The sequence below is a fragment of the Bubalus bubalis genome, chromosome 20 (assembly GCF_019923935.1).
Source record: "Bubalus bubalis isolate 160015118507 breed Murrah chromosome 20, NDDB_SH_1, whole genome shotgun sequence".
Lineage (NCBI taxonomy): Eukaryota > Metazoa > Chordata > Mammalia > Artiodactyla > Bovidae > Bubalus > Bubalus bubalis.
This window is the reverse complement of record NC_059176.1, coordinates 64,867,599-64,894,379: the sequence shown is the minus strand read 5'-3', so window position 1 is coordinate 64,894,379 and position 26,781 is coordinate 64,867,599. Positions and strand designations below refer to the sequence as shown.

Sequence of the window (26,781 nt, the reverse complement as noted above, 5' to 3'; positions counted from 1 at the left end):
CCCTGTCTACTGCCCACCACCCAGTCCCTGGACCCGGGGGCACTCGCCCAGGCTGCCCAGCCCCCGGCCCAGTCCCACCTCTGGAACCACAGGGACCTTCTGTCCTCCAGTTTCCTGGAAACCTCTGCCCACCAGTCCCCTCCCAAGCAGTCTGGAAAAGAGAACCAAGCCTGGGCCAGGAGAGACAGGCAAAAAGGAGGCTTGCTCCCCCAGCCCACTTCACCTTTCCACAAAGGCAGCGCTTTGCTCCCACCTCTCCTGAGGCCTTGGTTGCTGCAGTAACCCACGACTTGAGCTCCATTCATGCATCATGCTCAGAATTGCTGAGCACAGGCCAGCAAATCCAGCCCTGGAGCTCAGCCAGCGCGAACGGCCAGCTCTCAGCTGCCAGTGCCTTCCTTGAGCCTGGGAAGATGCAGGCCATTTCTGCCTGGCAGGGTCTGCTGACTTTGGTTCCCTGGGCTGTGAGGGCTCTCAGTAAAGCTACCCTGTAGGAGGCAGCTCCCATGGCCCCGAGCCTGGGTCATTATCTGTTAAAGAGAGACTAACTCTCCAAAGGACTAATGGCATCTCACTTCCTGGCAGCATTCATGAAAGGGGAAGAGGGGTGGTTAACCCAGCTTTCAGGACACTTTCCTTGGCCACTCATGTAGTTTCTGTTGTTGTATAACAAGTCACCCCAACTTAGTAGCATACATCCAACTTCCTATATTCATAGTTCTCTGGTCCAGAATGCGGATAGAGCACAGGAGACTGGCTTGCCTCAACCCTGTTAACATCTGAGGCCTCAGAGCCTCAGGTGACAACCGAAGGCAACCAGATGGCTGGAGTCCTCTGAAGGTGACCGCCATCTTGTTTCCTTCACATGGTGCTGGTTGCTGACCGCGACCTCACCTGGGGCTGCTGGTCAGAGAGCATACACATGGCATCTCTGTGGGGCTTGAACTTCCTCCCAAAATGGTGGCTTCACCATAGTCAGACTCTTACCTGGGGCTCAGGTTCCCAGAGGTGAATGCCCAGCTTCATTCCTTTTCTGACTGAATTTTGGACGGCTACCCACTTCAGTATTTTTGGGCTTCCCTCATGGCTCAGCTGGTAAAGAATCCACCTACAATGAGAGAGACCTGGGTTCGATTCCTGGGTTGGGAAGATCCCCTGGAGAAGGGAGAGGCTACCCACTCCAGTATCCTGGCCTGGAGAATTCCATGGACTGTATAGTCCATGGGGTCACAAAGAGTCAGACATGACTGAGCCGCTTTCACTTGGAGGTCACACAACCTCATTCCATTGATTACAAGCAAGTCACCGGTCCTCTAGATTCAAGGGAGGGGGCGTAGGTCCCCACCAGCACCCTGATGAGAGAAAAGTCAAAGCCAGTTGCAGTAAAGCTCAGAGATGAGAGATACTGTCAAGCTTTGGGAAACCCAGCGGTGCACAGCACTCACTGTCTTTCTTCCCACTCTGCCCCAGTCACAGTTCAGCTACACAGACGGCCTTGGCCAGTCCTCTCCAGTGCCACCTTCTGTGCTTCATGTCTGTGGGGCAGGTCCTCACAGGCCCACCAGGGAGGCCCCTGCACCTCTGCCTGTCTCACCATGGCTGGACTAAAGAGGTGCGTTCAGGGTTAAGTGGAGCTCAGGGGGCCGTGTGGTGGTTCAGTGGAGGATCGCTGGCTGCCCGCCCCCTCCTACCTCCCTCATAATCCACAGCCGTTCATGCGGCTCTGGGTCTTGAGTTTCTTGGCTCTGAACCTACAGCTCCGGAATGAGGGGAGCCAGGGCAGAGCCCAGGGGCCCTGAGACTCCTCCATGGCTGTCATGTAAGGGGTAGGCTGTTCTTTGTGGGGACGAACTGCAGTTGTGCTCCCTGCTGCCCTCGTTGGCTGAGAAAATTTGAGGTGTTCATCTGAGAACAGTCCAAGGATGAGAAGGTCCCAGTTGTGAGGACTGTGGAAACTCTGTAGTTCCAGAAGCTGTCTGCACCAAAAGACTCTCACAGGAAAAGCATTTGGGTTCCCAGACTTCCCCTCCAACCTTTTGTCTGCTCCTGATACGTTGCTGACCCTCACCCTGTGAAAACCCCCAGAGTGGACATGTGGCCCTACTTGGGCTTGAACCTGGTCCACATGCTAGAGAGAAAAGCAAAGCATGTGCACACACACGCACACACACATACACACCCAAGCAACAAATACCACACATCACACTGATACGTACCCACACCGCACACACACATGCACACCACTCCGCCCAGTGCATACACGGGTGCCCAGACATGTACCCATACCATGCACCACACCCCCCACCCCCCACACTTACAGACACACACCCACATCACACACACATGCCTACACACGTACACACACCCACAGAAAATACTCTTCACCAGCCTGTGATATATGCAGAAACCAGGTTACATTTTAAACGATTTCTAGTCCCCGAGGAATGCAAGGTATCGATAAGAAAGTTCCAGGAAGTGCAGTGAAGAGAGCCTGCCGGCTTCCTTCAGCCGCTCCCCAGGGCACAGCAGGGCTCCTGAGGGCGGCTCCAGGGTCTGTGTTTACATGTGTCCACACACAGCCACAGGGCTCCTTCTTCCCCACATGGGTCACACTCGGGAATACTTGGTAAAGTAAACTCATCAAGCCCACAAACTCTTCTCAGAGGGCTGCGAGCCCGGGCATCCATTGCTTTGCAGGCCCTGGCGGCGGCGCCAGGCAGAAAGGCGGGGCTGGGCCGCCGGAGCGGGGCGCCCTCTGGCCGCAGGTCGGGGAACCGCTCCTGCCGGCCTGGGGAAACCGCAGGACCCCGCAGAGGCCCTGGAAACTCGCCGCTTTTCCTGGGCTCAGGGAAGGAGAGGAGTTCTTATGTCTCCGGGAAGTGCATGTCTTTGTGGGCAAGCCCCAAGCTGCTGGTTACCATGGTTGACCAGGTTCTTTCTCCGCCGTGGGAGAGGCAGGGGTCCCAGCCCTGGGACTTACAAAAGGGAGCCATCCTCTCTGTCTGGGGCCTAAAGGTGGCTGGGGAGGAGTGGCTTTCCAGGAGGAGCCTCTGACTCCCACCTCCACTTTCCCCTGGCTCAGCGTCCCCCTACCTGTCTCCCCATAACATATGTCCTCTGGGTCCAGCTGCTAACCTTGATGTAACTTGTTCCCAAGGACTAGGAAGGGTTGAAGAGCGGACGTCTTGCCGTGATTTTGTTTACAGCCTGCTCTGCTTCAAGCAAATGGAATTCCTCTTCCCGGTCTTGTTGCCTGGGGAACTGGGCCCTCAGCTCTGGCCCCTGTGTGCAGGAGCTGAAGAAGGGCATGCCCACAGCCATGTCTCCTCCTTGGCAAGAGCCGAAGTGGGCAGGAGGACAGACACCGCCCTCAGCCTAGATGGTGCCAACGTAGGAAAGCTGTGCAACCTCATGTGCGAGTGCATAGGCGTGTATGTGAGAGAGACACAGGGGTCTTCAGCTCTGTTCTGTGGATATCACCCAAGAAGCATCAATAGGAAAGGTTCTGGCACCTGGCCTGAGCACTGGGATCAGGGTGGGGCCTGTGGCACCTCCCCAACCCCGTCCTTGAGGGGTATTGTCTCCTGAGGGTTTTCATGCCCACGCAGAAGGTCAGCCCATCCTTACAACCTGCTACTGTTCCAGGCCCGTGTGGGCACTGCCTGTGCGCGTACACAAACACACACACACACACACACACACTCTGTGGGGATGCAGAGACCATCTCTTTGACTTAACCCTCTTGTGAGCCTGCAACAAAGTCAGCAACCTTGGTGAAAGAGGACACAGGACCTAAGAGCCTGAGAAGACAACCCTGGGCCTTCAGGGCAATTGCTGGGATTTGAACTTGGGTCTCTGAATCTCCAGACCTGTCCTTGCCACTGCACTGGGGACCAGTCAGTCCCTTAGTCCTCAGCAACTCTGAAAGGGAGGTTTGGGATGAAAGCCCTGGGCACTGGCTTTTGGAGTTCAGAGAGGCTGACCGTAGGGCCATGTAGAGACCCTGGTCCTGGCCAACCCTGCCTGTGCTCAGGGTGTGGTCTTTGTGTCTTGAGGCCCCCTCTGGCCTCCACGTGCGGGGCTCAGTGGTTTATTGAGCACAAGCCATGGGTTCTTCATCAGTCCCTGAGACACGAGCAGGACAGAGGGGCTGGAGGTCCCAGGAGGGCCTGTGGGCCACCCTGCCATGGTGGTAAATAGAAGGAAGGCCCAGTTGGTTTTCTGACTCTCACCTCAGCTGTTGCTCCCCACAGCGCACAGCGCTCTTTCAGTTCCAATCCCTAAGTGAAAGTGATTGGAAAGGACACCACTAGTTCAGAGCTTAAAAGACAGGAGGCTGGGGAATGGACGGACTGGCTGCTGGAAGGGGTCCAGCCCTTGGTTCTCGAGACCACAAAGGCCCTGGGTCCCCACTCCCCCACCAGGAGCCTCCTGGGGAAGGCCATCACCCTCATGGAGCAGGAGGCTGAGTTTGAGCCCATTCTCTGCACCCCGGACCCCACTGAAAGTGGCAAACAATTAGTGTATGCTGGATCAAATCTAAGCCATTGTTATTAGTACAATCTAGACTGAAGTTTATTTTCACTTCTCCAGCTGCATGTGGTTTGAGGCTTCAGTGACCTGACCCAGCTATTTCAGCGCTGAAGGTATTTTCTACCTCCTTCTGCTACATCTACATCTGCGGCTGAAGCTCCCACTGCCCTGGGCTTGAAGAGAATCTGTGCTAAGCCGGTGGGAAAGGGGTCACCTTGTTCCCTCAGCACAGAGGAGCTGAGAAGCTGGCTTCCCATCCCCATGTCCCTGTGCAGGATTCTCATAAGGGACCCATGTGTGCTTGAAGGCCAGAGCCAAGAAAAGGCACTCCAGGGCACTTGGAGAATTAATTTCTGCAGATTCAAAACATGCCCTGCCCCTCCATACCCACATTGTTTTTCTTCCCAGCTTTATTGAAGTGTGATTGACAAATAAAAATTGTACACATTTAGGTATACAACTCGATGTTTGCATACATGTGTACATTATGAAATTATTAACATAATCAATTAACATAGCCATCGTCTCGTATAGTTACCACTTTTCTCGGTGTGGTGAAATCTACTCTCTTAGCAAATTTCTAATACACAATACATTCTTACTAACTATAGCCACCATGCTGTTCATTAGGTCTCCAGAACTTATTCACCTCATAATTGGAAATTTTGTCCTTCGACCAATAAATCCCCGTTTTCCCCACCTTACCCTCAGCATCTGTTAACTGCCATTCTATTTTCTGTTGCTATGAGTTTGACTTTTTAAGATTCCATAAGTCAGTGAGATGCAGCATTTGTCTTTCTGCATCAGGCTTATTTTGTTTAACATAATGTTCTCCAGTGTAGCAGCCTCTAATGTTGCAAACGCAGGATTTTCTTCTTTTTTTAGAACCTGAATAATATTCCATTGTATATACACACCATATTTTCTTTATCCATTCATCTGTTGATAGACACATATATTATTTTCATATGTAGGCTACTAAGAATAATGCTGCAATGAACATAGGGTTGCAGATATCAATTTTATTTTCTTTGGATATATCTACCCAGAAGTGGGACTGCTGGATCATATAGTAGTACTCTTTAAAATTTTTTTGAGGAAACTCCATATTGTTTTCCACAACAGTTGTACCAATTTACATCCCCACAACAGTATATAAGTTTCATTTCTTCACATTCACACAAACACTTGTTAACTTTTGACTGTTTTATAATAGCCATTCTAAGAGGCATGAAGCAGTACCTCATTGTGGTTTGGATTTGCATTTCCTAATGACTAGTAATGTTGAGCATCTTTTCAAATATCTGATGGCCATTTGTATGTCTGTAGTAGCTGTTGTTTATGTTGGTCATTTTTGCTTTTGCTGCCTGTACTTTTGGTGTCAAATTTAAAATTCATTGCTGAGACCAATGTCAAAGAGCTTTCCCCTATGTTTTCTTCTAGGAGTTTTATGTTTTCAGGGCTAACATTTAAATCTTAAATCCATTTTGAGTTGATTTTTGTTTTCAGTGTAAAACAAGGGCCAATTTTATTCATTTGCATGTGGATATTCAATTTTCCAAACATCATTTATTAAAGAGACAGTTCTTTCCCCATTGTGTATTCTTGATGACTATTTCAAATCTTAGTTTTGATGAGTGGATTTACTTCTGGGCTCTCAATTCTGTCTCATTGGTCTGTTTGTTTTTTTGTTGGAATAATACTGTTTTGATTTCTATATATTTTTAATATAGTTCAATATCAGAACCATTGGATCATCAAAAAAGCAAGAGAGTTCCAGAAAAGCATCTATTTCTGCTTTATTAACTATGCCAAAGCCTTTGACTATGTGGATCACAACAGAGTGGAAAGAATGGAAAATTCTTCAAGAGATGGGAATACCAGACCACCTCACCTGCCTTCTGAGAAATCTGTATGCAGGTCAAGAAGCAACAGCTAGAACTGGATATGGAACAACAGACTGGTTCCAAACTGGGAAAGGAGTATATCAAGGCTGTATATTGTCACTCTGCTTATTTAACTTCTGTGCAGAGTACATCATGTGAAATGCTGGGCTGGATGAAGCATAAGCTGAAATCAAGATTGCAGGGAGAAATATCAATAACCCGAGATACACAGAGGACACCACCCTTATGGCAAAAAGGGAAGAAGAACTAAAAAGCCTCTTAATGAAAGTGAAAGAGGTAAGTGAAAATGCTGCTTAAAACTCAACATTCAGAAAACTAAGATCATGGCATCCAGTCCCATCACTTCATGGCAAATAGATGGGGAAACAATGGAAACAGTGACAGACTTTATTTTGGGGGGCTCCAAAATCACTGCAGCCATGAAATTAAAAGATACTTACTCCTTGGAAGAAAAGCTATGACCAAGAGAGACAGCATATTAAAAAGCAGAGACATTATTTTGCCAACAAAGGTCCGTCTAGTAAAAGCTATGGTTTTTCCAGTAGTCATGTATGGATGTGAGAGTTGGACCATAAAGAAAGCTGAGAGCCAAAGAACTGATGCTTCTGAACTGTGGTGCTGGAGAAGACTCTTGAGAGGCCCTTGGACTGCAAGAAGATCAAACTGATCAATCCTAAAAGAAATCAATCTTTAATATTCATTGCAAGGACTGATGCTGAAGCTGAAGCTTCAATACTTGGGCCACCCAACACTAAGAACTGATTCATTGGAAAAGACCCTGATGCTGGGAAAGATTGAAGGCAGGAGGAGAAGGGGATGACAGAGGATAAGATGGTTGGATGGCATGACTGACTTGATGGACATGAGTTTGAGCAAGCTCCAGGAGTTGGTGATGGACAGGTAAGCCTGGGTGCTGCAGTCCATGGGGTGGAAAGAGTCAGACACTACTGAGCAACTGAACTGATCCAAAGTGTGAGGCCTCTATCTTTGTTCTTACTTGAGATTGCTTTAGTTATTTGGGATCTTGTGCTTCTGTACAAAATTAGGACTCTTTTTTCTCTTTATGTGGAAAATGCCATTGGAATTTTGATAGGGGTTGCATTAAATCTATAGATTGCTTTAGGTTCTATGAACATTTTAATAATATTAATTATTCCAGAAGCAGGTTGTCTATGAATGGTTTAGCACTAGGTTCCCCAGGAACGTGCCATGTGTGACGGGCGAGGGGGCTGCCGCCTTTCCAGCCGTGCCGCGTGTCCCAGGAGGAAGGGCTTTCCACACCAGACCCCGGTCCTGGCACGTGCTGGGCTGCGCCCCTAGGGACAGTCTGCTGGCAGGGACTACAGGGGACCAGCTATCCGAGGCCAACCGAGGGTAAGCATTACCCTGTTACCAGAGGCAAACAAGGACACTACAAGAAAAGAAGTTATAGGCCAATATCTCTGATGAACACAAATGTAATCCTCAACAAATTACCAGCAAACATAATTCAACAGCATGGTTGAGGTAGGTACCTTCAACCAAGGTAGGTTGTATGTCTCTAGGAATTTATCCTTTGTTTTGGTGGCTCAGCTGGTAAAGAATCTGCCTGCAATGCAGGAGACTCAGGTTTGAACCCTGGGTCAGGAGGATCCCCTGGGGAAGGGAATGGCTACCCACTCCAGCATTCTTGCCTGGAAAATTCCATGGACAGAGAGCCTGGTGGTCTACAATCCATGGGGTCACAAAAATTCAGACATGACTGAACGACTAACATTTTCACTTCAGGTTGTATGTCTCTAGGAACTTATCAATTTTTTCTAGGTTATCCAACTAATTGGGGATATAATTGTTCATTCTAGTCTCTCATGATATTTTGTATTTCTGTGGAATCAATTGTAGTGTCTCTTTTTTCGTTTCTGTTTTTATTTTTTGAGTCTTCTCTTTTTTCCCTTAGTCTAGTTAAACGTTTGTCAATATTATTTATTATTTCAAAAGGCAAATTCACTTTTGTTTATTTCTCTATTGTTTTTTTGCTACTCTTTTTCTACTGATCTTTGTTATTTCTTTCTTTATGCTAACTTTGGTCTTCATTTATTCTTTTTATTCTAGTTCCATGAGGTGTAAAGTTAGATTATTTGAGATATCTCTTCTTCTTAATGTAGGTGTTTATCACTATAAATGGGCTTTCCAGGTGGCTCAGTGGGTAAAGAATCTGCCTGAAATGCCAGAGATGCCAGAGATGTGGGTTTGATCCCTGGGTTGGGAAGATCCCCTGGAGGAGGGCGTGGCAACCCACTCCAGTATTCTTGCCTGCAGAATCCCATGGACAGAGGAGCCTGTAGGCTATAGTCCATGGGGTCACAAAGAGTCGGACATGACTGAAGCTATGGAGCACGCAGGCACACAGCCCTATAAACTTCCCTTTTACAATTGTTTCTATTGCATGCTGTAAGGTTTGAAATGCTGTGTTTCCATTTTTCACTTTTTCCAAGATATTTTGATTTCTCTTTTGATTTCTTCCTTGATCACTAGTTGCTCAGGCCTGAGTTAATTTACGCATATCTGTGAATTTTTCAGGTTTCCTTCTATTGTTGATGTCCAGTTTCTTACTATTACTGTTAGAAAAAATACTTTCTATGATTTCTATCTTTTAAATTTGATTTGACTTATTTTGTGACCTAACATATGATCTATCCTGGATGATGCTCAAAAAGTGCTTTAGAATGTGTACTCTGCTGCCCTTGGAAAGAATGTTCTGTATGTGTCTGTTAGGTAGATTTGAAGTGTGTGTGTGGCTGAACTAGTTTGCATTCCCACCAACAGTGTAAGAGGGTTCCCTTTTCTCCACACCCTCTCCAACATTTATTGCTTGTAGACTTTTGGATAGCAGCCATTCTGACAGTGTGGAGATTCCTTAAAAAACTGGAAATAGAATTGCCTTATGACCCAGAAATCCCACTGCTGGGCGCGCACACCGAGGAAACCAGAATTGAAAGAGACACGTGTACCCCAATGTTCATTGCAGCGCTGTTTAAAATAGCCAGGACATGGAAGCAACCTAGATGTCCATCAGCAGATGAATGGATAAGAAAGCTGTGGTACATATACACAATGGAGTATTACTCAGCCATTAAAAAGAATACATTTGAATCAGTTCTAATGAGGTGGATGAAACTGGAGCCTATTATACAGAGTGAAGTAAGCCAGAAAGAAAAACACCAATACAGTATACTAACGCATATATATGGAATTTAGAAAGATGGTAACGATAACCCTGTATGCAAGACAGCAAAAGAGACTCAGATGTATAGAACAGTCTTTTGGACTCTGTGGGAGAGGGAGAGGGTGGGATGATTTGGGAGAATGGCATTGAAACATGTATAATATCATATATAAAATGAATCACCAGTCCAGGTTCGATGCAGGATACAGGATGCTTGAGGCTGGTGCACTGGGATGACCCAGAGGGATGGTATGGGGAGGGAGGTGGGAGGGGGGTTCAGGATGGAGAGCATGTGTACACTCTTGGTGGATTCATGTTGATGTATGGCAAAACCAATACAATATTGTAAAGTAATTAGCCTCCAATTAAAATAAATAAATTTATATTTAAAAAATAATAACAAATTGTGTGCGTGTTGATCGCTCAGTCTTGTCTGACTCTTTGTGATCCCGTGGATTAGGATTCACAAGGCTCCTCTGTCCATGGGATTTTCCAGGCAAGTATACTGGAGTGGGTCACCATTCCCTTCTCCAGGGGATCTTCCCCACCCAAGAATCAAATCCAGGTCTCCTGCATTGAAGGCAGACACTTTACCATCTGAGTCACTAGGGAAGACTGAAGTATAGTTCAAGTTCAATGTTTCTTTAATGAATTTGTAAGTGTTCTACCCACTGTTACAAATGAGTTATTGGTGTCCCCCACTATTATTGTATTGCTATTGTATTGCTGTCTACTTCTCCCATCAGATCTGTTAAAATTTACTTCATATATTTCAGTGCTCCAATGCTAGGTTCATTTATATATATATATAGTTTTATATATAAAAACCATTTTTATATTTTATATATAAAACTTCATATATATCCTCATCAATGGTTTTATCCTCTTAAATTACAATGGTTATATGCTTTTAATGAGTTCACCCTTTTGTCATTATATAATAACCTTCTTTGTCTCTTGTTACAATCTTTGTCTTAAAGTCTGTTTTGTCTGCTATAAATGGGTATAGATACCCCTGCCCTTTTTTGGTTTCTATTGCCTAGAATACTTTTTTCCATACCTTTGCTTTCAGCATATGTGTGTCTTTGAAGCTGAAGTGAGTCTCTTGTAAGAGCATACAGTTGTATCTTATTTTTTATTTATTCAGTCACTTACTGTGTTTTGATTGGTGATATATACATATATAAATTATAATTGTACAAAATTATATTTACAAGTGTAACATATAATATAGTGACTCACAATTTTAAAGTTTAGATGCCATTTATAGTTATTATAAATATCCTATTTATATTTAAAGTAATTATTGATAGGTAAGGACCATTGCCATCTTTTTCATTATTTTATGGCTTTTTTGGTAGTTCTTTCATTCCTTTATTCTTCTCCTGCTGTCTTCCTCTGTGATTTGATCATTTTCTTGTGGTGCTATGCTTGGATTTCTTTTTCTTCATCCTTTGTGTATCTATTAAAGGTTTATTCTTTTTAGTTATCATGAGGCTTACAAAAAACATCTTATAAGATCTTAAGCTGATAAGACTTATCTTAAACTGATAAGAACTTTGGTCACATATAAAAACACTATCTACAGCGGGCCATGGTTCAGACTAGATTACCGCTCATCTGGGTCTCCTTTTTGCAGTCTCCAGGGTGGGGAAGGGAAGTCCTAGAGCTGCATGACCATGGGATGGTGTTGGGCCATCCCTGGCCTCCCAGATTGCTGCTATGTGCCACCTCGTGAAGATTTGCCTCTGCAGAATCCCACAGGTGTGCCCAGCAGGGCGCCTGTGCTGATCTTTCCTCCCACAGCTCACTCCTTCTGGGTCCTTTGTGGGTGCGGCAGAGGTGGGGGATCTGCCCTGGAGTGGAGTGGCTTGGAAAAGATGGAAATCGGATGCTGTCATCCTCTGGATCTTTCTGGATCCTAGGTCAGAGAAATGGGGGACCTGGCATTTTAAGATGGCAAACCCAAAGCATCTCCCTAGCCGTCTCCCTCTGCCTTCAGTTAACTCTGGGATCATGCACATTTCCTGGGCGCAAGGCTGGGAACCAGGCTGTGGGCATGCTGTTGAGCTTACATGTTACTGTCTGTACATTGCTGATGCCTAATTTATCTGGCTTGTGAATCTATTAAACATGAAACAATAACCCATCTCTAAATATTAATACACTTCTTATATATCTAACACATAACAGCTGAGTATTGACAATTTTATCTAATTAAACATTTAAAATTTTATTGAATCCCACTTATAAACAATTAAAATCAAAGTCTAAAATACTAGATTACCTTCAGCGCTAAGAAACAGGCAAAACACATATGAAATGCTACAAAGGCTACACAATCAAGTGCTGTACTAACTATAAAACTGTGCCCCAAATGCCTTGGACTCACATTTTTCTTCCTTGTTCCACACTAACCTTCTTCTTAGTCATCTTCATATTCAACTTAGTCATAGTTCTTCCTGTGGTTTCTGAGCCTTCCTAACTTTGCAGTGTATGGGTCTCACACTCAACCCAAATATGGGAGAAGGGAATTTCCATACACCACCAAGTAATTCTCTGAAATCAGCTGGAGGTCTTACAATTCAACTCAAACCTGACACTATCTACCCAGAGACTGCCCTGCCCTTGACACACATTTCACATGCCAATCCAAGTCCAGATCATCACCCGTGCTTCTAACTGACTGGCTATAGACTGGAGATTCCAGTAAGCCCCACTAAAGTGGCTCACAAACCTTAAAGAAACATATTGCTTACTAGATTATGAGTTTTTTATAAAAGGATATAACTCAAGAACAGCCAAGTGGAAGAAATACATAGGGCAAGGAATGGGGAAGGAGTGTGAGTGCCCTCTCTGGGTGCATCACCCTCCACAAATCTCCATATGTTCACCATAGGGAGAAGCTCTTCAACTCTGTCTTTTTGGGTGTTTATGGAGATTTTATTATATAGGCACGATGATTAAATCATTGGTCATTCCTGATCAATTCAAACTCTAACTCATCTCCTCTCCCTGGAAGTCAGGAAGTGGGACTGAAAGTTCTAACCCTCTAATTACATGGATTATGTGATTGGTTCTCCTGGAAAACAGTCTTCATCCTTTGTTGTTGTTATTCTTATTCAGTCACTAAGTCATGTCCGACTCTGAGACCTCATGGACCGCAGTACACCAGGCTCCCTGTCCTTCACTATCTCCTGGAGTTTGCTTAGATTTGTGTCCATTGAGTGGGTGATGCTATTTAACCATCTCATCCTCTTCTGCCCCCTTATCCTTTTGTCTTCAATCTTTCCCAGCATCAAGGTCTTTTCCAATGAGCTGGCTCTTCGAATCAGGTGGCCAAAGTATTGGAGCTTCGGCATCAGTCCTTCCAACAAATATCCAGAGTTGATTTCCTTTAGGATTGAGTGGTTTGATCTCCTTGCAGTCCAAGGGACTCTCAAGAGTCTTCTTTAGCACCACAGTTCAAAAGCATCAATTCTTTGATGCTCAGCCTTCTTTATTGTCCAACTCTCACATCTGTACATGTCTACTGAAAAAAAACATAGCTTTGACTATTTCGACCTTTGTCGGCAAAGTGATGTGGAAACAGAGGCTCTTTTTACACACAGAGGTTTTTTAAACACTGTCTAGGTTTAGCACAGTTTTCCTTCCAAGGGGCAAGTGTCTTAATTTCACGGCTGCAATCATCATCTGCAGTGATTTGAAGCCCCCCAAAATAGTCTGTCACTGTTTCCATCATTTCTTCATCTATTTACCATGAAGTGATGGGACTGGATGCCACGATTTTAGTTTTGTAAATGTTGAGTTTTAAGCCAAATTTTTCACTCTTCTCTTTCACTTTCATCAAGAGGCTCTTCAGTTCCTCTTCTCATTTGGCCATAAGGATGGTGTCATTTGCATATCTGAGGTTATTGATATTTCTTCTTGAAATCTTGATTCCAGCTTGTGCTTCATCTGGTCTGGCATTTTGCATGATATAATCTGCATATAGGTTAAATAAGCGAGTTGTCAATAGATAGCCTTGATGTGCTCCTTTCTCAATTTAGAACCAGTCCATTGTTCCATGTCCAGTTCTAACTGTGGCTTCCTGACCTGCATGCAGATTTCTCAGGAGGCAGGTAAAGTGGTCTGGTATTCTCATCTCTTGAAGAATTTTCTAGTTTGTTGTGATCCACACAAAGGCTTTAACCTAGTTAATGAAGCAGAAGTAGATATTTCTCTGGAATTCTCTTGCTTTTTCTATGATCCAACGGGTGTTGGCAACTTGATCTCTGGTTCCTCTGCCTTTTCTAAATCCAGCTTGAACATCTGGAAGTTGGTTCACGTACTGTTGAAGCCTCACTTGGAGAATTTTGAGCATTACTTTGCTAGTGTCTGAGATGGGTGCAGTTGTGCAGCAACTTGAACATTCTTTGTCATTGAGTTTCTTTGGGATTGGAATGAAACCTGACCTTTTCCAGTCTTGTGGCCACTGCTGAGTTTTCCATATTTGCTGGCATATTGAGTGTAACACTTTAACAGCATCATTGTTTAGGATTTGAAATATCTCAGTTAGAATTCCATCACCTCCATTATCTTTGTAATGATACTTCCTAAGGCCCACTTGACTTCACACTCCAGGATGTCTGGCTCTAGGTGAGTGATCACACCATCATGGTTATCTGGGTTGTGAAGATCTTTTTTGTACAGTTCTGTGTATTGTTGCCACCTCTTCTTAATATCTTCTGCTTCTGTTAGGCCCATACAGTATCTGTTCTTTATCGAGCCCATCTTTGCATGAAATGTTCCCTTGGTATCTCTAATTTTCTTGAAGAGATCTCTAGTCTTTCCCATTCCATTGTTTTCCTCTCTTTCTTTGCAGTTTTTTCACTTTAGGCAGGCTTTCTTATCTCTCCTTGCCATTCTTTGGAACTCTCTGTTCAGATGGGTATATCCTTCCTTCTTGTCTCAGCTATTTGTAAGTCCTCATCAGACAACCATTTTGGTTTTTTTGCATTTCTTTTTCTTGGGGATGGTTTTGATCACTGTCTCCTGTACAATGTTATGAACCTCTGTCCATAGTTCTTTGGGCATTCTGTCTGATCAGATCTAATCCTTGAATCTATTAGAAATTATACATATCTTTTAAATTACAACTACAATTGACATGCTCTAAATAACTTCTCTTTTTTGGTATCATTCCAACTTTTTACAACTTGTGTTGCAGGAAGGATGACCCCTTCCAGGGCCTGAAGGTGGACTCCTGTCTGACCCTGGGAGATGAATTGTCCAAGGAGACATACGTGCTGACAAAGCAAAAGGCTTTATTGGGAAGGAGCATCCGAGCAGAGAGCAGCAAGGTGAGGGAACCCAAAGGACTGCTCTGCCCCATGGTTTGTGGTCTCTCGTGGGTTTTACTCTTTGGTAAAAGGGTTAATTTCCAGGGTGTCTCTGGTCAGTCACTTTTCTTGGCCCCTACTCTGACTCGAGGTCCTTCCTGGTGGTGCACACATCTCAACCAAGATAGATTCCAGGAAGAAGGATTCTGGGATGTTGGTAGAACATGCCAACCCCCCTCCTTTTTCAGTTCAGTTCAGTCACTCAGTCCTGTCCGACTCTTTGCGACCCCATGAATCACAGCATGCCAGGCCTCCCTGTCCATCACCAACTCCCGGAGTTCACTCAAACTCATGTCCATCAAGTTGGTGGTGCCATCCAGCCATCTCATCCTCTGTCATCCCCTTCTCCTCCTGTCCCCAATCCTTCCCAGCATCAGGGTCTTTTCCAATGAGTCAACTCTTCGCATCAGGTGGCCAAAGTATTGGAGTTTCAGCTTTAGCATCAGTCTTTCCAATGAACACCCAGGACTGATCTCCTTTAGGAAGGACTGGTTGGATCTCCTCGCAGTCCATGGGACTCTCAAGAGTCCTCTCCAACACCACAGTTCAAAAGCATCAATTCTTCAGCGCTCAGCTTTCTTCACAGTCCAACTCTCACATCCATACATGACCACTGGAAAAACCATGGCCTTGACTAGACATACCATTGTTGGTAAAGTAATATCTCTGCTTTTGAATATGCTATCTAGGTTGGTCATAACTTTCCTCCCAAGGAGTAAGCGTCTTTTAATTTCATGGCTGCAAGTCACCATCTGCAGTGATTTTGGAGCCCCAAAAAATAAAGTCTGACACTGTTTCCACTGTTTCCCCATCTATTTCCCATGAAGTGATGGGACAGGATGCCATGAGCTTCGTTTTCTGAATGTTGAGCTTTAAGCCAACTTTTTCACTCTCCTCTTTCACTTTCATCAAGAGGCTTTTGAGTTCCTCTTCACTTTCTGCCATAAGGGTGGTGTCATCTGCATATCTGAGGTTATTGATATTTCTCCCAGCAATCTTGATTCCAGCTTGTGCTTCTTCCAGCCCAGCATTTCTCATGATGTACTCTGCATATAAGTTAAAGAAGCAGGGTGACAATATACAGCCTTGATGTACTCCTTTTCCTATTTGGAACCAGTCTGTTGTTCTATGTCCAGTTCTAACTGTTGCTTCCTGACCTGCATATAAATTTCTCAAGAGGCAGATCAGGTGGTCTGGGATTCCCATCTCTTTCAGAATTTTCCAGTTTATTGTGATCCACACAGTGAAAGGCTTTGGCATAGTCAATAAAGCAGAAATAGATGTTTTTCTGGAACTTTCTTCCTTTTTCCATGATCCAGTGCATGTTGGCAATTTGATCTCTGGTTCCTCTGCCTTTTCTAAAACCAGTTTGAACATCTAGAAGTTCACAGTTCACGTATTGCTGAAGCCTGGCTTGGAGAATTTTGAGCATTACTTTACTAGCGTGTGAGATGAGTGCAATTGTGTGGTAGTTTGAGCATTCTTTGGCATTGCCTTTCTTTGGGATTGGAATGAAAACTGACCTTTTCCAGTCCTGTGGCCTTTTGGCCCCTTCCAAATTCTGTTTTCTTGTGGCAGCACCTTGTTCCTTACTGGGACCTCTGATTGCAAGACAATGCTTACAAGTGATTATCATTGTGCCTGGCTACGTAGGCGGTTTGGGTCAGTGGTTACTAAGACTTGAACTATTTCAATTACCTAGTTAATGAACCTTCAGAACTCAGCCAGAGTAAGCCCCTTTTTGGTGGGCCCCTTTATCCTTTAAACACCGTTCCTGAAATCCTTAGATACCCAACTTGCCTCAGGTCCATTCTAAGTAGTATGTGTACGCTTATGTGTGTTTGTATGTACATATTTTTGCATATGCATGTGTGGACGTGTGTGAGTGTGTGTGGAGATGGAATCAGCAGCCTTCTGAACAAAAGCTCTGCTACCCTTCAGTGGAGAAATGCAATAGGTCCAGATCTAAGATCCAGGGGCATACATGAGAATGGCGAAGTATACATGAGAATGGTGACATACAGGTGAGAATGGCGACGCATACGTGTGGATGGCGACGCGTATGTGAGGATGGCAACGCGTACGTGAGGATGGTGACGCCTACGTGAGAATGGTGAAGTATGAAATGGCCACTTTTAATAACAGAGCTCCAAAATGCTTTTGATGATTTTATATACTAGTTTTGATTTTTTAAAATAAGTAACACTCATGTATAAAAAGTCCATCCTAGCCATCTGACTCACTTCTCAAGGCAATTACAGGTCTGAACTCTTGGTCTTCTACACTGAAGGTTATGAAACCACGTGGATGGTTCCTGTGTCACGAATTATGGTACTCCACCTCCATGTCTTCCTTTTCTTTCAGGATGAGGCTTTTTGCCCATTTGGATCTCAATTTCCTGTTCCCTTCCTGGAGAAGTTCTGAGTCTGGGAGAGCAGGGCAGAGAGGACAGCACTATAGAGGCTGGTCTGTGGGCACAAGAACCCTGTGTGAGTATGCTGCGGGTGGGCGTGGAGGCGGTGAGGCATCAGGGCTAGTATCAAGCAGCATGGCCAGGTGAACTTGGGTGACAACCACAAAGCTCACTTCTTGCTCTTGCTGTGTGTCCGTGGTGGAGTGTTGGGACACTCTGGGTCACCTCTCGGAGACTCAGGCTGATTGAACAAGCACCAGCTCTAGCTGCAGATCCTGGGGACAGAGTGGAGAGCTCCCTGGAGAGTCTCACAGGGACAACCCAGTGCTCTCGCCCCACGTGATGGGCAACCCTTCCACTCACCCCACACCTTGTTTTCCAGAACTAGTCCCATGGCCTCTCCTGAAGGCTGGGGGTAGAATATGCAGCCAGACCCCAGGCCCAGAAGAGCAGGGAGCACAGTGACAGCCCACAGGATGGCACAGCCCATGGAGGGCAAAGGGCAAATTTTAAAATTTTATTTGTGTGCCTATCATTACTTCTATTTCATTTTTAAAGCATGTGTTCCCAGTGGGAGTCCTATTGCCTTCTTACACCCATACATCAGCTTTCATCTACTGTGATGTGCGTTACACCTTAATTCTCAAGCAAAGTTAGTAAAAGTCTTCTTGATACTTCAGAAAAAAAAGAGATTTATTTTTAAAAATTTAAAACATTTACTTGGCTGTGCCGAGTCCTAGTTGCAACCTCGGGGATCTTTAGTTGTAGCATGCAGGATCTTCAGCTGTGGGGTGAAATGCTCAGTTGTGGCATATGGGATCTGATTCCCTGATTAGGGGTTGAACTCGGGTGCCCTGCATTGGAAGCACACAGTCTTAGCCACTGGACCACCAGGGAAGTCCCAGGAGATTTATGTTTAAAGTTGGGCTGTTTCACAGAGACAGAGCTGTGTTTCCCTGGAGCAGTTCTCAGAGAGGACTTGTGTGTGTGCTGGGTGAGGGTCCTGTGTGCCCACTGAATCAGGTGGGATGGTGGTCATGACCAGGGGCCAGGAGGCAGTCCTGGCCCTGGGTCAGGGGTGAGGCTAGATTGTCACGTATTTGTCTCTCTTGGTCCCCAACCAACCCTGGTGGGTTAAGACATGTCATGGCCATCTCACAGAGGAGAAACCAGAGCCACAGGACTAGGGTAGCTTGGCTGGGGTGGACGGTTTAAACTTACAGATGTCACACCCTTAGTTTTGGCCTTTGGGAAGGAGGTTGAAGCCCCAGACCTCCCTCTGTACCTGTGGTCGCTCCAGGGACAAGATCTACAGGCCAAGTCGTGCCCAGTGCTCACACTGCAGAAGTAAGCTTCGGCATGGCCAGCCAAAGAATGTTCCAGTCCGTCGTTACTCAGGTCTCTGCCCAAACTTGAACAGATGCTTGTTAGGGTCAGCTCCAGAGCATCACCTGTTAGGTCTCGGGGCTTTGCTTTGGCCAGTAGCAAATACACCTGAATTGCACTTGGCTCCGGGTTAACAGAGAGCAGGAAAATGCTTATACAACAAAGCACTTTCCTTGTCTATGACATGACAAAGAGCCCAAAGGGAGGTAGCTGGGGCTGATGTGGCAGGTGGTTCCCCCTTCACTGCCCAGGGCCTCCCTGCACCCCTCCCCCGGTGAGGGGGGGCCCTGCCCTGGTGCTCCAGTGAGGACCAAGGAGGCGGAGGAGGGCCACAAAGGCTCTTGCCAATTCGGCCCTCACGGATTCTCCTCAAGCCCTACTCAGGCGTCTCCACAATGTCCCTGGGCAAGCCCATAAACAGCATTTCATCGTTGTCTCCACAACTCTTGCCTTACTGTTGGGTCAGGCTGAGTCTTGTTTATGTTCTCTACCTGTTTTCCTGTTGAGTTTTCTCTTTTTCAGCAACAGCTACAAACTTTTTGCTTAAAGGATAAACCAACTATTTGTCTCTCCTATTTATTACAAATATTTCCTCTCAATTGACTGCTTATCTTTTTAGTTTGTAGAAATTTTTCCATTTAAGTTTTTAAGTTTAAAGTATTCAGGTTAATGAACCACTTCCGTATGATTTCTAACTTTGGTGGAGACGACCCCCAAGATGGCTCTCAAGAACACGGGCCAAGCTCACTGCAGCTTGTCGCCATCCTGGGGCTGGGCGAGGGCGGCGGGGAAGGCTGGGACCTGACCCGGGGCTCCTGAGGGCCACAGAGCAGTCCGGCTGCAAGTGAGGTGGAGCACAGGTTTGGGACAGAGGAAGCACAGGGCCTGGTTTGCATTTGAGAAGTTAACTAGGCAGCCAGGCAGTGTGGAGACAGCAGGACGGGGGAGCAGTAATCTCCGAGTCCCTGCTGGGGGTGAACGGCAGGGATGTGGGCTGGAGGCTCAGACTCCAGTCCCCCTGAGGCCACGGAAAGCAAGTGGGGAGACTGACAGAGCCCATCTCTGCCCACAGAAACTGCTGGGGGCACATGAGCCCGGAGGGCACGCCCCTCCTGCCAGGACAGCAAGTGGGCCGGGTGGGTGAGACACGCTCGGACTGTTACTGTGTGCGCTCTACAGACAGAAGCCGTGACTTCATTCTTGAGAGTCTGTTTATTTTCAGATAAAAGGAATCACATTTGCCCAGCAAAACCTAAAGTTTGAGTTTTATAATTTAATTTTAGAAAAAAGTCAACAGTTTGCACTGGAGGATGATCTCAGGTTCCCACTCCTGTTCTGGGTTAAGCAGCCTCAAACAGTTACTCTTGGTGATGATGTGAACGTGAATGCATGCGTGTGTACACACAAGTGTGTGCATCCTTTATGAAAGTTCTTGCTGTTGAACCCATACATCCCCCTTTGACAATTTCACTTTTTAAAATTCTTCTGTACTACTTAGCAAATAGATAATTTCATACAATGTGGTACGATGTGATTTCACAATAAGAGGTCTAACCATGGAGATATGACTTAATATGTTAAAGTAATAGAAAAGCTTATTATGTGCAAACAAACAGGGCTTATGCTGCAGCTGCATCTGAGTTTATTTCACAAAGCTGTAAACACAGGCCCTTTCTCAAGTCCTGCTGATGGATGGAGTCTCTCCTGCCTTCTGTCGGCAGGAGAAGAATGCAGCGGCTGAGGCGCGCTCCGCCCTGTGCGGCTCTTGGCTTCCCAGCCCGTCACTTAAAGGAACCCATTCATCCCCACGCCGGGCAGTGCTCCTCTTGGGGTCCTTCTGAGGCTTTTCACACACAGGCTTTCCCAAGCGGGAGACATCTGATCTCCGCCTGCCCAAGCGGGGCCCCAGGCCCCAGGGACCCGGGAGCTTGAGAAACGTGCTGAGAGCCGGGGAGCTGCCAGGGGAAGGGGCAGGGGTCACAGCCCTCATCCCTCCCTGCCCTGAGCTGCTCCCCGACTGAGGGCCCTAGTGTAATTCCACCCCAGGCCTGGGGGTGAAAGTGGGGAGGCCCACGAGGCCAGCCAGGCCCAGCCCTGAGAGTGGACGGAGGGGGCAGGGGCCCAGTCAGTTCTGCCCACTGCCTTCCCTTGGGCTGTAAAACCAGCACTGGGGGGCAGGGGGTGGTTACCCAGGGGACTGTGCCCTGGAACAGGAGAACCCTTAAACCCCCTGTGTGGTGGGGTCGTCTCAGCATTTCTTAGCAGCAAGTGGTTCGGAGGACAACCCAGCCTGCCTGCCGGGTCCTCAGAGGGCTGCGGGCTGCAGGCAGAGGGCTCAGGCTGCGGGCCCACGCTGGACATGTTCAGCGAACGCTCGCCCCACAGGAATCACCTCCTCTTCCGCACGCAGGCCTCCAGCCGGCCCAGCTCCTCGTAGGACTGGTAGAAAATGTCAAACTCCTGCATGCCCCAGCCCCTCCAGACAGCCAGGCACCACTCCAGATTTTCATTCTCAAAGCCGCACACAACTGTGTCCTTTGCCACCACGGCAGCCTCCGTGAGAACCCTGCGGAGAGAAGGGGTCTGAGAAAACCCACGGGAGTTCCTGCTTGGTCAGGGCAGCGACCCTCACCCTGCACCTTCTCAGAGGACAGAGCCTGGCTAAGGGGGCATCTGTGCACCCCAGTCTGGCACCAGCGACGTGCCTCTCTGTCTGGTGGTCTAGCATGTAGGCAGTCTTTCTAAAGCCTAAAAATGGGGCATCATTTAAGCTTGACCTCAGAGCAGGTATCCTCCCTAACATACCTCAGACCCCAACATGTCCAGAAAAAATGGTCAGCCTTCTGTGTCTACGAGTTTGGCATCCTTGGATATGGAGGGCTGACTGTCGTCCTTGTATGTGCTTAATTGCTCATTCATGTCGGACTCTTTGTGACCACATGGACTGTAGCCCACCAGGCTCCTCTGTCCACGGGATTCTCCAGGCAAGAATATTGGAGTGGGTTGCCATTTCCTCCTCCAGGGGATCTTCCTGACCCAGGGATTGAACCTGTGTCTTCTGCATTAGCAGGCAGATTCTTTTCCCACTGAGCCACCTGAGAATCCTAGGGCTATCATTTTATATATAAGGACTTGAGCATCCTTGGACTTTTGTATCTGTAGGGGTCCTGCAATCAGAGCCCCCGCAGATGCTGAGAGAGGCTGGAATGATCAATTCTATCTAACAGTTCTTGCTTATCAATGGTCTGTGACAGGTTTTAAGCTTTAACTCAACTCCCTTGCCACTCAGTCCAGGCATGATTCTTCTCTATTATTATGTTTCCACACACCTAGGAAATATAGGGGAATATACTAGACAGAAAACCTGTACCAAGTCCAAACTATGTACATTTTTAAAAGCAAGTTCTGCATGACCCAGGCACACCCTACACATTTCCTTCCCGGCCTCTGCAGGCCGTGTGCCCCGCGCTGAGCAGACACTGCCAGCCTCTCCTCCCTCTGCCTATGCGGCCTGACGGCACCAAGGCCACCATGTAAACTGGGATGTGTACGGAAATCTGCTCTCGTGGGCCTTGCATATCTTGGCCACTCAGTAGCTCTTTGCCAAGGGACTAAATGTCTCAGCACGACTGAGTGACTGAGCAGCAGTAAATGTCTCAGACGCATCTCAAAATGCTGGTGGGCTCAGGCTACGGCCTTCATTTTGCTGGCTGCCTGGGTTGCTTTCTTCCTGCAGTGAGGGTGCTTGCTCTTGGTAAACCTGTCTTTGGGGGAAAAACAATGGCAGGGGAAAAGTCAAGGGCACTGATGGTGGACACTCCGAGGTCAACAGGCCCGGGCTCTATAGACATACCTGCTCCCCTGGGAGCCTGACCTGGGACCTGAGGACCACTGCCCCCACACTCAGCCAGCGCTCAGGAGCAAACCCAGCTCCAGTCTCCAGAACCATGGGTAGGGCAAGGGCCACTGGCCCAGGGGCCATGTACATCTCCATCATTAGTGTGCTCCGGGGAAAGCGGGCCGAATGCAATTTCTCCATAAGGGAGAGAAGCGCGTGGGACTCAGCCCAGTGAGGGGTGTGGACGCCGCGGGCTGCCTGACAGCCCCGGGAACACTGGCCAGACCAACCTTGCATCAGTGCAGCCAGGTGGGCTGGGTCCGACAGGCATCCTATGGTGGTGTCTGGCCTGCCTCCTGACAGTGGGCAAGTACAGCTGAGCCCAGAAACGGGCATGGCAGGCATGGACATGGTGAAGGCTGGCGTGGCCTGGCAGCGTGGCTCCACCTTGTGCCCAGTGGGAGGAGAGGCTCCTCAGGAGGGCTCCCCTGCTTGGCAGGAAGAGTGGGGGACCACCTGGATCCCCATTGCCACTGCAGCTGAGCTGGGGCTCTGCAGGCTCCCTCGGGTGGGGCAGGTTGTCCATAGGTGCACGGGGCCCCCCAGAAAAGGCAGCCATGACTGTGACTGATGCCCAGCTCAGCTGGCATTTGCTGATCCCCTGGGAGCTGCCTCCTGCAGACTCTGTGTTGCTCCCCCTCTGCCTCTGCTGACAGGGGTGGATGCTATCGGTTTTGGGTAGAGGACGGAAGGGCCATGGCCATCACGCGGGGAGGTGGCAGCGGGGCCTCGATTCCCTAAGCTACAGCCTGGCTCCCACATAGCTGCCCTCTGTCTTACCCGTGCGGAGTCAGCTCTCGGGCTTTCAAGACAGCAATCACGTGGCCCCGCTGAGTTCCTGCCTCCTTCTCCAGGCTAATGACGATGATATCTCCACCGCGCCTAAGAAACCAAAACCCCGCAGGGGAACCGTTTGTCCAGGGCTGTCCTCTCCAAGGGGAAACGGAGCGGGTGTGCAGAAAGGCAGGGAAACAGACTGAGCTTCGCAAATGGATCGGGTTACCGAGAGGGCCCCAGAGCTGGGTGAGAAGCCCTTTGCCGGTCGGAAACCCGACCACGGCTCTCCTCTTTGGTGCCCTGAGCTCTGGTGGGCCGACAGGCTTCTGTGCAACCCTTCTTAGGTTTGCTAAAGGGAGCCCTCCAGTTCCAGGAGAGAAAGGCGGCCCCTGATGCACCTGACTGTACTTGAAGGTTCCCTGCACTCTGGCCCCAAAGCAAGAGCAGAGAGGGCGCAGGGTGACGCCCCTGCAGGACACCTACCTGGGGACCCAGATGACGTCTTTCACGGCAAGGATCTTCACAGCCTGCAGGTGCTGGCTGAACGCCTCGCCGTCCACTGGGCTCAGGTCATGCACCGACCTGTCGGAGCCCACAGCGGGCTTGGGCAGCTGGCTGGTGTCCTCGCAGTCAGAGGAGAAGGGCAAGCTGGCAGAGCTGGCCGGGGAGCAGGGCAGGCTGGACAGGGCCATGGGTGCCGGGTGTGGCGAGGCCGCGGAGCAGGAGGATAGGGAACAGTAGTCGGTCAGCGAGTCCTGGTGGGTGAGGATCTGCGTGCCCAGCTCCTCGCTGAACATGAAGCTCACGTCGGCGATGGAGCCCCTCGCGGGCTCCCTCGCGCTGGCTGTGGGGCTGTCCAGGGGTGGTGGGCCCATCGGGCACACGGGAAACACGTCCCCTAGGGGGCTGGGGTCCCCGCAGAAGTAGCGGGCGCACAGCTGGTAGGTCGCCGAGTGGTATAGCACCAGGCAGTTGGCCCTATCGTCCAGGCACCACACCACCTCCTCGCCACGGCACTCCGAGCCACACACCACAGATGTGACCACCGAGGGCGCTGCGTAGGGCTCCAGCCGCCGGCGGATCTCCAGGGCCGCACAGTCAATGACCAGCAGGCCTGGCCCGTTGCTGTACCAGACCTCGGACCCGCAGTTGACCACCTCCATGGCCGTCACGGGGTAGGGGTTCTGCCGGGCGTCCTCGTCGGGGATGCTGAACTTGGCCCTGTTGGCTGTGTGCGAGCACAGGTAGGAGCAGCCGTAGTCCGGGGCGCCCCACGCTGCCGGGAACACCGCCACCAGGCCGTCCGCTAGGCCTGCCAGCACCAGGTGGGAGTTCTGAGGAGGGAAGACAGGGTGTTTGATGCCCTTGCAGCTCAGGCATCCCAGGAGAGAGACAGTGTGCGCCCAACCCATCCCTGCAGGTACCCCATGAGCAAGCGCTTTCTGCTAGCACCTCCCGGCTTCTAACAAAGGCCAGGGCTGCCAGGAAGGCCAGGGCTGCCAGCAGGATCTTCCGGGTGTGCTCCCAAAGGAGGCGTGGCTCAGGCCCAGAAGAGCCGCCTCCGCCCTCCTTCCTGGGAGCAGAAGTCCCTGGGAGCGAGGGCCATGTGCTACTAGGACCCTCGGTGAGCCTGGACCTCTTGCCAGGCCAGGAGGAGGGAGCGGCCTTCCCCTCGGTCCCCAGGCCTCCTCCGAGGCGGCAGTGGTGCCCTCTTTCCCCTGAACTCTGCTGCGTAAACTCACGCTGGCTATGGGTGCCCCACTGGGCTGGGACTCCTGCTCGCTGCTCCACAAGAGCAGGCCTGGGTCTGTGCATCCACCCCTGCCCCCAGGGCCGGCCCGCACAGGGAAGGGCTGACTCCTAGCCACCTCGGGGACACCCCCCCAGTTTTCTGCTCAGGTACCAACGGGTGCCTGCTGAGCTAAGTCTTGAAGAAATCACTTCCAGCTCAGTCCTCTAACGGAGGCACCTCTTGGCCACCACGCTGCATGCCCTGCTTCCCACATCTACTCTGAAACGCCTGTGGCCCAGCCGACACTGAGAGGGTTCTTGGGGTGCCCCTGCCCTGCCATGAAGCACGTGTTCTACAACCACTAGAGGTCACCAGGCAGAGGCAGTGCTGAACGCTGGGCCTGGCCCCGGGCGCCTTGGAGCGTCTGTGCAAAGCTGGGAGCGGAGAGCAGCTGAGTAGGCTCTATGCCCAGGTGGGCCGGGAGAGGGGTGGGAAGGGTTCTGGAGCACAAAGCCAGAGCCGGGAAAGGGCAGCGGCCCCGGCCTTGAGCCAGCGAGGGCGAGCAGCAGAAAGCCTCCTTGTCGAGAGCTGGGAAGGCAGGCTGTCCAAGGCGATGAGTGAACCAGCCCCGAGATCAACAGCCCTCAGAACGCTTATCAAAATCCATCTTCAGGATTCCAGGACAGAAAAGAGCCAAAGCAAATAGGAGCAAGGTCTCTCTCTGAGTCCCAGCTCCAGGCCCCAGCCAGGCAGCGAGTCCCACGTCCCAGCTGGGTGTGGACACGCACGTGCAAGAATTCAGGGTCTGCCCTCTGCGGCCAAGGGGCAGCACGTCCTCTGAGGGTGCAGACACGCCGATGGGGAGGCTCTGCACAGAGCCGGCTTTGTTCCTGCCGGCCGCCCGGGCAGCGGGGCCCCGGCTCGGGGCTCTGGCCAGCCATGGCCTTAAGCAACACTTTGTGTCGTGCTCCGTGGTTCAGTGCAACTGGGTCCTGAGCTGCCCAGCCGCGCCTGTGGGGCCACAGTCATAACTGACTCTAAGATTGATTTCAGGTTTTTTTTTTTCCTTAAGAAATGAAACTGTAGAGGGGTGGAGAGGAGAGTGTATGTAGTTCACGACTGTCAGGAAGTAGCAACAATGCTCTCTTTACCCAGTGTGCTGGCCCAGGGCTTTAGGTACGCTGTGCCCAGAGATCCTCCTTACCATCTCTTTTATGTGCACTTTGCAGATGGGAAAACTGGAATCAGACGATGACAGTCAACTTGTTTTAACAAAGCCGCACCAATAATGGCCCTTCGAGCGGGGAGCTGAACAAACAAGTGCCTCAGGGCCCACAAAGGGGTTCCAGAGGCTGGAGAAGCCTTGGGCACATCACCGAGGAGCTGGGGAAAGGGGGGCTCAGCTTCTCAGAGCGGGGGTCATGGCCCTGATCTTCGTAAATGAAGAGGAAGAGGTGTGAGCAGCCAGATCGCTTCTGGAGGGAAGAGCCTGCTGGGCATGTGGTGCTGGGTGGGGAGGGGTGCGGCAGGGCTGGCCTGTGGGCTGGGT

General features: G+C 49.1%; 1 protein-coding gene across 4 annotated transcripts in view; it reads right to left on the bottom strand.

Annotated features, from left to right (window-relative positions):
- Positions 1–20,018: 20,018 nt before the first annotated feature.
- Positions 20,019–26,781, bottom strand: part of LRRK1 (leucine rich repeat kinase 1) — a 134,714-nt gene continuing 127,951 nt past the window's right edge. For all 4 annotated transcript variants that reach the window (XM_025271629.3, XM_025271631.3, XM_044933271.2 and 1 more), the window contains 3 exons: positions 23,984–24,834; positions 23,504–23,605; positions 20,019–21,391 (listed from right to left, as the gene is read on the bottom strand). In XM_025271629.3, coding sequence (XP_025127414.2) covers positions 21,214–21,391; positions 23,504–23,605; positions 23,984–24,834 — 1,131 coding nt within the window. In that variant the 3' untranslated portion in view covers positions 20,019–21,213. The remainder of the gene's footprint in view (positions 21,392–23,503; positions 23,606–23,983; positions 24,835–26,781) is intronic.